The sequence below is a fragment of the Oncorhynchus tshawytscha genome, linkage group LG13 (genome assembly GCF_018296145.1).
Source record: "Oncorhynchus tshawytscha isolate Ot180627B linkage group LG13, Otsh_v2.0, whole genome shotgun sequence".
In the NCBI taxonomy this organism is placed as follows: Eukaryota; Metazoa; Chordata; class Actinopteri; order Salmoniformes; family Salmonidae; genus Oncorhynchus; species Oncorhynchus tshawytscha.
In genome coordinates, this window is record NC_056441.1 from 33785409 (window position 1) to 33794662 (window position 9254).

General features: G+C 42.8%; 1 protein-coding gene across 1 annotated transcript; it reads right to left on the minus strand.

Moving 5' to 3' along the window:
• Positions 1-289: 289 nt before the first annotated feature.
• On the minus strand, positions 290-7316 carry LOC112264749 (tumor necrosis factor alpha-induced protein 8-like protein 2). The gene is made up of 3 exons (XM_024441544.2): positions 7061-7316; positions 2592-2916; positions 290-1431 (listed from the first exon to the last, which is right to left on the minus strand). The coding sequence occupies exons 2-3, from the start codon at positions 2907-2909 to the stop codon at positions 1189-1191; spliced, it is 561 nt and encodes a 186-aa protein (XP_024297312.1). The 5' UTR covers positions 2910-2916; positions 7061-7316; the 3' UTR covers positions 290-1188.
• Between the last annotated feature and the right edge of the window lie 1938 nt (positions 7317-9254).

A 9254-nucleotide genomic window follows, 5' to 3' on the forward strand; every position in this document is an offset into this window, starting at 1 on the left:
TGAGCTCGATTCAATCCAGCAACGTTTCAGTTACTGGCCCAACGCTCTAACCACTAGGTTACCTGCCGCCCCCGAGCTGATAAACATAAATATATATTTCCCCCCCAAAATATATGGGGGATTGGAAACGATGCAAACAATTACATTGACAGAAGATACAATCTATCTGCAATATTAAAGCTGATCTACCTCTAAAACAAAATAAAACCTTTTATTTTTAAATGGTCCATCTGCAGTGTTTCCAGAAAGCTCAGGGGAATATTAATGTTGTGGAATTATCACTGATTGATTCAAAACTTGAAGCAATTTATAAAGACCATCCAATCGTCACATTCATTGCAAAGACTGTACAGCAGGACTTTAATTCAGACATGGATTAGAAATGAAATGCCATTCGCCGGTCTCAAAAACTCTTTGTAACAAGCAGAACAGTCAGTGATCAGACAGATACTAAGGCTGCATGCATAGATGTGGCCCTGACACTAATTGAGGTGGTTGTCTGTTGGTCCTAGATATCCACTTTAAATTTGAATAGTACTTAAATGAGGTTAGCAACTGCTGTGACTGAACAGGCAGACTGATGTCCGATTCAAGTCCATTAGTTTCCCCGGAAATGGAATATCTTAAAAAAGAAGGACAAATCAATTGAAAGTAGACCAGGGATGAAATCTTATCGTGCTGGAAGCAGGGAGTCCTGACAAAGAAGCAGATTATATATATATATATATATATATAGCAGGTTATATTTTCTCTTTGAGGATTTCATAGGTGATTTTGGTCAAATGTAAGCTATTTTTCTTTCATATATCACACTTGAATGGACTTCACTTAGCTCCCACAGCATTGGACTGAAATGCATCGAGGCAGAGGTAGAGGTAATATCGTGAGATACTGAAATGTGACGACGCATATCATGCACATTCATACTGTGATAATGACAAATACATATTATATCGCCCAGTCCTAATGCAGATGGCTTATGTTGTGAAGCAAGGATGATGATTCCATGCCCTCATAAAGATCCCAACATAAATCAATATCTACATCATCAACTGACACTGAATCAGTGTCCCCATTAAGCTATCAAAATGATATCTCCTGGTATTTTCATTGGGCAAACTGAATTCAGAGTTCCTTAATAGGCTTGCAAAAGTTTCTCATTTTTCCAGGACTGTTTGGAATTCCCACTCATAGCTTGCCTTCCTCAACCAGTTTGTTCAGGTCTCTGCAGATCTTGGTGAGATTAGGCCAGAGAGGGCCACCGGGGGTGTAGAGGTTGGTCAGTAGGTCTTGGTCAGAGTAATGGTTGAAGACATGCCGAATGCGCCCGAGGGATTTGGGAGTCAGGTGTTTCTCTACGAGCTTCAGCAGGATGTCCCTACAATCTGTCAGAAGCTCTGTCATGACAGCCTTATCAAATGTGAACTCCACCTGGGCCAAATAGACAGAGAATAAGATATTAGTGACAGCACAATAGTAATTACAACACAGTTATTATGAAGATATCCCTCTAGTGGTGTGGAGGCTGTGCTTTAACAAAGTGGGTGGGGTTATATCCTGCCTGTTTGGCCCTGTCCGGGGGTATCATCGGATGGGGCCACAGTGTCTCCTGACCCCTCCTGTCTCAGCCTCCAGTATTTATGCTGCAGTAGTTTATGTGTCGGGGGCTAGGGTCAGTCTGTTATATCTGGAGTACTTCTCCTGTCTTATCCGGTATCCTGTGTAAATTTAAGTATGCTCTCTCTAATTCTCTCTTTCTCTCTTTCTTTCTCTCTCTCGGAGGACCTGAGCCCTAGGATCTTGCCTCAGGACTACCTGGCATGATGACTCTTTGCTGTCCCCAGTCCACCTGGCCGTGCTGCTGCTCCAGTTTCAACTGTTCTGCCTGCGGCTATGGAACCCTGACCTGTTCACCGGATGTGCTACCTGTTGTTTGCAACTCTCTAGAGACAGCAGGAGCAGTAGAGATACTCTTAATAATCGGCTATGAAAAGCCAACTGACATTTACTCCTGAGTTGCTAACTTGCTGTACCCTCGACAACTACTGTGATTATTATTATTTGACCATGCTGGTCATTTATGAACATTTGAACATCTTGGCCATGTTCTGTTATAATCTCCACCCGGCACAGCCAGACGAGGACTGGCCACCCCTCATAGCCTGGTTCCTCTCTACGTTTCTTCCTAGGTTTTGGCCTTTCTAGGGAGTTTTTCCTAGACACCGTGCTTCTACACCTGCATTGCTTGCTGTTTGGGGTTTTAGGCTGGGTTTCTGTACAGCACATTGAGATATCAGCTGATGTAAGAAAGGGCTATATAAATCAATTTGATTTGATTTGACATTTGATTTATAACAGCTGTAACAGGTGCTAGTTTATGGTATTGGCTTCAGGATAGAGACTATTGTAAGTGGGGCATTGTTGTTTCCTATTAAAGTCCCCGTAGGATCCTGTCCAGATAGTTTGACATTTTACTAGGTATGATCAATGACTGTAGGGTGATGTCAGGTGGTTATATCATGCAGGCTTTAGGTTGTTGGCATCATGCAGAGTTCAAATGAGGCTCTGAAGAGTACTGCCTGTAAAGTTACCTCCTGGAAGCTGATTGCCGTCATGACCCCCTGGTGCAGCTTCTTCTTGAAGTCCTGTGCCAGGCTGAGCTCCTCTTGACTGAAGCGATCGTGCCGAAAGAGAATGCCCACCTTTACCACCACCTTGACCAGGTCTTTGACCACCTTCTGGGCTTCTGTGCGGTTCCCAGAGTGTATCTTGGAGACGCGGTAGAACTCATCCAGGATTTCGCTGCTGGTGTCATCAATGAACATCTGCACCATGGATTTGCTGGCCATACGGCTGAGGATTTTGTTTTGGGCCTTCATGGCCATGTCTTTAGAGCTGAAGGACTCCATTTTGATTCTTGGAAGGAAGTGAAGAGTTGATGAGACACAATAATGGGGTCAAGTGCAATATCTGATTGTCTGGTCTCAGCCACGGCTATAGAAACAGAGCACTGACGACAGTTATTCTGGTAAAGTTGGTTCACTGTTGGACCTTTTCTCTGTCAAATGACCTTTAAGATAAGCGAAGGCTCCTCTGTTTTAGTCAAGGACTTAAAGGTCCAACGCAACTGTTTTTTACATTTAAAAAAAATCTCAATATCAAATTATTTCTAGCTAACAATTATGTACAGTACTTACTGTGATTGTTTTCAATTAAAATTGTCAAAAATGAACCAAAATCGTTTCTTAGCAAAGAACAATTTCTCAAGCAGACATTTTGCTAGAACTGTCTGGAAGTGGTCTGAGTGGGGAGTGGAAAACTGAAAATGATCTGTTATTGGCAGAGAGGTTTGGAACTCTCTTTCTTATTGGTTTATGAACAAATGTAACTCCATCCCACCAAAACAGACAGAAATTGCAGGCGGTCTATTCAAAAAGCTCTGACAGTAAAAGGGCATAATCATAATTTTCACAATTTCAGAGTATTATTCCAACCTCATAGTATGGAAATATGCATACAACACAGGAAATGCACGTTTTTGACTGGACTAGGCCTTCACAGGGGCAGTTGGCACGGTTAACCTTTACTATTCACACCGAGGAAGAGGAACTCACACTGCGGTAGTATTGTTTGAAGTTGAGTTATGACCTTGGATGACCAAGATTATTGCTCTCCTGAGTTCTAGTGTGGGGGTCAAGAGGAAAAACCCAAATAAATAAATCTTCCCCTATGCTGGCAAGTCTGTGTCAGGAGAGGCTGTTGTTGGTCGTTGGAGCAGTGTGGGGTTTCAGATGTCAATATCGAGTATATGCTGGTCTTGGAGACAAGTTTAATGCAGGCTATCATATTCATAATATGAATATCTATCGCACCACTCTCTTTACCTTTCCCTGACATCCACTCTTTCTAGAAGAGATTCTCTCCTACTTCCAAAGTAGAAAATACAACAACACCGCAGGAATACAGCCCTATTTGGGAATAAAAATGACTTATTCTCTTTAGAATCGTCTGAACAGCTCATCATGTCGCATTGCACAGCACGTAAAGTACAGTAATTGTCGGGGTTTAACGTCGCTTCACTCAAAGTCCAGTGGCACAAATTGATAAAAGTGCAGACAGTGATTTAATTGGTCCTGTAATCTGTCTGATCTTCTATTCCTCAAGGGGTGTTTTCAATGGAACTCTGTGACTCAGAGTGACATTCTGTATGGTTGCTCAGATACCAACAGGAAGTATGATAAACATGTCACATCACCCGGCCTTTGGAGCTAGCTGGTTCTGATAGCCTGAAGGGAAAACAAAATATTTGTACAGTAGAGGAAGTCTAAGACACACTGCAGCTGCCAGTTTTACCTTAAATGCACTGCCTCTGTCATAGGTGTGTTAAACATAGTCTATGGCAAAAGGGTAATTTACCAATTGCATGGATAATGAAGACCCACTGCAACCAGTCATCTCCATGTTCATTCAATTATCTGTGGGAGAATGAGAGGGGATTGAGACTGTGCGTATTGTCGCCTAACACAGCTAGGACTTTCATGTTGACCACATGAGTTAGACACCTTGATCAACCAGACACTTGAGTTAATTAAGTAGGTCCGAGACTGTCTGTGGGAAATCACTCTGGAAACTCGCTTGCGTATTCCTTCAAGTTTGCATGTCTAATGGTTACGCTTCTGGGTTTGCACATAATGTCCATCTTCCGCACCCATCAGTAACTGTCTGTTTTGTATGGGAAAGGTTACAGGCACCGCATCGATTTATTTGCTCCTCTTCTGATTTGAATAGACCCTGATAAAATAAGTAATGTGGATCTCAGGTGTGAGGCTTTGTCTCGTTCAGACACACCACACAGTATAAAAGCAGCTCTGTAAGACGAGTCTTTTACCTCATGATTAACATTTTGATCACTAATTTGCCAAATGTAACACTGTGGCTATAAATTGGTACAGTTAAAATGTTGAAGTGCATTTGCACAGCTCTCTCTTGTGTGATTCCTTGAAACACATAAAACCTGACCTGCATCACAAGTCTGGCTGTTTTGTTTCAAAATGTGTGGCACCTTTTTACGGAAGAGTCTTACTTCCTGTGTGAAACAGCCATAAGAAGGAGACATTATTCAAGTGAAATAGAAGAAGTTGGCTACCAGTGCTCTGTATGCTGTAACTGTCTTCCCATGGCTCAAAATGGCTTGGCCTCAAACATTCAGATGACACACTCCTTCACACAGTGAAGGTCAAACTTCCTGGTGGGTCAATTAAAGCTAAGGCTGACAGAGCTAATAGTTAGCTGTCCGAGAAGCTCAAACACAAAGGCTGACAATTTCAATTTGCAACATGACCTTCTGTGTTGGCATCCTTCCGGAGAAACGTGTTTCCAAGTGTTCAAAGTAGAAATCAAATCTTACACAAAATATATTGGACAATTAAATGTGAAGTAATGCCAAAAACAACCAGCAGTCAATTATTCTTGGACTGTGTTAGACATGGACATGGGAGATGTTTGGCTGCCTTGATTGGCTGAGGCCTAATGATTTTCAACGTCAAGTGACTGGTTTAGGCACATGGGTAGACCGCACTTCAAGTCTCAAGAAGGCAGTAGCAATGCTAACTTATTCTTTCACTATGCATACTGTATCTATTACCTTGGGTGTGATCATGCCTATGGACACCCATTTTCATTGTCAAAAAATATGTGTAAACTTGGCTTTTACACAATGACTCAGCCTCTAAATTTAGTTTCTTGCACCTCATTTTTTCATGGACAGTTCCACAAGTCCATATTTTCGGGTCATCCCCTTTGAACTATCTCTTCTTCATAGTCAGATCTACAAAGGCTGATTACCTGTGAAATCTGCCACAATCCCCCACCCCTCTACACAGGATGTTTAGATACAGATGTAGGATCTTAATTTGGTCAGCCTGTTGCACGACAACATTCCTGCAATACAGGATATTTAAAACTTGTGGTGTGTTTGAAGTTTAAAATGGCTTCTGAAGTTTGTCGTTTCCACTTTTAAATTTTGATATGAAAAATGTATCAACCCCTACTAAAATATTGAATCATTATAATCCGCATAATAATTCACACTTCCTGTTGCTGCAGGGTTATTTTCATGCCGTAGCAAACTGGCTCAAATTAAGATCCTACATCTATAAGAGACCCAAGGAGCTTGATGAGATTGTTGATTACTATAAGGATCTGTTTCCTGTCAAGATGTTGGGTAACTTCAATGTGGTACAATCGTAGGTGATATAATTTATCTTGATGCATGAATAGGGTTAGACAGACCAGCATAGCAAGCACATGCACATGCACATGCACCAACTCACAAACGTACATAACACACACTTACACATTTTCCCGCAGAGTTGTTTTTCAGCTGCTAGAAAGCTATTGTCACTTCAAGGTTTTGTCTTTGTCTTTACATGCTTCTGATTAGCACAGAAGTGGTCATTCTTGCTAAAGCGATGGTCTAAAATATCCTTGCCAAAAACCTGCTCATATTTTCCATGCATTCTCCGCCTCTAGCAATGTAGCCAAGCACCCACTCTTTAAAAAGAGGTTTGACATTATGGTTAATGTCTTACATACAACTGAGTCTATGGAGTTTAGATCATGCTTTTTCGGGTCATAAATGTCCAAGCTAATTTGAAGGCACCTGCCTGCACTGTACACAGAAACACAATTACTTGTGCACAAACACAACACCTAATACTTAATAACAGACGTGAAAATATGCTCTCCAACACACAAAGACACACACACACACACACACACACACACACACACACACACACACACACACACACACACACACACACACACACACACACACACACACACACACACACACACCTACATACAGTTAGAAAGATACGCTCTCCATACACACACACACACACACACACACACACACACACACACACACACACACACACACACACACACACACACACACACACACACACACACACATAGAAATTCAGTTGTTGGAAACACAAACCACACAACATCATCTTCCACTGAGACTGAAATGACGGTGCTATGAAATGCTTACCTGCGTGCCTATGGACCATTGGCTTCAGATCGACTCAGTGCTCCAAGAGGAGGCTTCACATAAAGGGCTTCACATAAAGGGGTTGGAGGATCACACTGCCCTCTCGCTATACCCACCACCCCGTTTCTGTGACTCTGCCGACCTCAGTTGCATTTCCTTAAAGAACTCATTTTTTGTGGGCACGCCCCAGAGCAGTGTATTTCTCTCTCTCTCTCTGTCTCTCTGTCGCTCTCTCTCTCTGTCTCTCTGTCGCTCTCTCTCTCTCTTCCTCTCTCTGCGTCTCTCTCTGCCTCTCTCAGCCTCTCTCTCTCTCTCTCATTCTCTCTCTGCCTCTCTCTCTCTGTCTCTCTGTCGCTCTCTGTCTCTGTCGCTCTCTCTCCCGCTCTCTCTCTCTCTCTTTCTCTCTCTGCGTCTCTCTCTGCCTCTCTCTCTCTCTCTCTCTCTCTCTGCGTCTCTCTCTGCCTCTCTCTCTTTCTCTCTCTCTTTCTCTCTCTCTTTCTCTCTCTGCGTCTCTCTCTGCGTCTCTCTCTCTCTCTCTGCCTCTCTCTCTCTCTTTCTCATTCTCTCTCTACGTCTCTCTCTGCCTCTCTCTCTCTCTCTCTCTCATTCTCTCTCTGCGTCTCTCTCTGCCTCTCTCTCTGTCCCTGCCTCTAATCCTGGCAGCATTCATTATCACTTGCTCAGCGTCTATAAATCTTGCACCACTGTTTGCTCTCTGTTTTAATCTCTCCGTTCCTTCTGTCCTCTCGTTCTCTTTCTATTATCTCCTGTATGTTTCCTCTTCCCCACACATTTGGGTGTTGAAAGGGAAAATGCAGGGCCATTTTCGTGACACCCTTTAGTGGAATGCAGCTGTGGTCATCTGTTGATTTGTGTCTCTCGTCTGGTGACTGCTGTCTGCGATAACTCTCTGACACTAATGCAGCTGACCCATATAAGGAAATACAGGTTTGTGTGTGTGTGTGTGTGTGTGTGTGTGCGTGCGTGGCATTTCTAGATCCTGTAGGGAGCAACAAAAGCACCAGAACAGTTATTCCCAGAAAAGATGAATACATTGACTAGAAGAAATGAACTTACACAGTGATTTGTACTGTGAATGAAATGGACCCCGCTCTCTGGAAGCAGTATTTCCAAACCTTTTGGTCTCAAAAGGGAAGCTGTGTCTGGGCTGTTTCCAAAGTTGTGCAACATCCCAGGCTTGCCCCTCACTCTAGTTTCATGGGAGTGTCAAGGAACATGGCAACCACAGTGACTTCAGTTACACACACCAAAGACAATTGTCTTCTCAACTATTCCAAACTGAAACTAGATTAACTTCAAATAATTTGCATTTGAATTGTTAAGGGGTGTAAATATTTCACTAGACACAGCTATTCTTTGGCAAAATGAACAGGCTATAATGAAGGTGCAGTATCTTCACACAAAATGGATGCAGATCGGGATGAGATAATGTCATAATGTTGTGTCAGGTAACCCCCTGAGTCAAGCAGCTGTAGTTGGTCTAGTTCTATTTCATGTGGTGTATGTGAGGGCGGCAGGTAGCCTAGCTGTTAGAGTGTTGGGCCAGTAACTGCAAGGCTGCTGGTTAAAATACCCAAGCAGACAAGGTGAAAAATCTGTTGATGTGCCCTTGAGCAAGGCACTCAACGCTAATTAGCTCCAGGGTCACTGTACTACTATGGCTGGCCCTGTAAAACAACACATATCACTGCTCCTGTGTATGTGACAGTTATATATATATTTTGTATTGCACTGCCTACAGGTCGTTAGGCACCATGGATGGAGACCCCTTCAACTGTTGTCACTTTGGTTGCATTCCTTACAAACCCTTTTCATTAAGCTGCTTAATAAAACAACGATGAGACAGGTGAGACGAGAAAAAAACATGACCAGACATAGAGGAAGAGCGGCTTTCTCTACCTTCATCTCACTTAAAAACACAGGAGACGGTAAAGCAATTGCAATGGATAGCTGCTAGGAAGTCGCTTTCACTTCTGCAACACTTTCATGTCAGTGCAGATGAATGAAACGAGGCGAGGAGAGGAACGCATTTAACACTATTGAGACACACCTCTTCTGCACATTAGGCAACCTTTTATTTTTCTGAAATGATGCCTTTTTTTTGCCAGCCACTGACACCTAATGGAGTGGGTTCCTAAACTATACACCAGGGGGCAGTCATGTCTAGGAAAGT

What these genes read in the sequence shown, in the direction of transcription:
- LOC112264749 (XM_024441544.2), bottom strand. Translation starts at nt 2,909, where the DNA reads ATGGAGTCCTTCAGCTCTAAAGACATGGCCATGAAGGCCCAAAACAAA. An exon ending in CGGCAATCAGCTTCCAGGAG is followed by an intron (nt 1,432 to 2,591) that starts GTAACTTTACAG and finishes TATTTGGCCCAG; the next exon opens with GTGGAGTTCACATTTGATAA.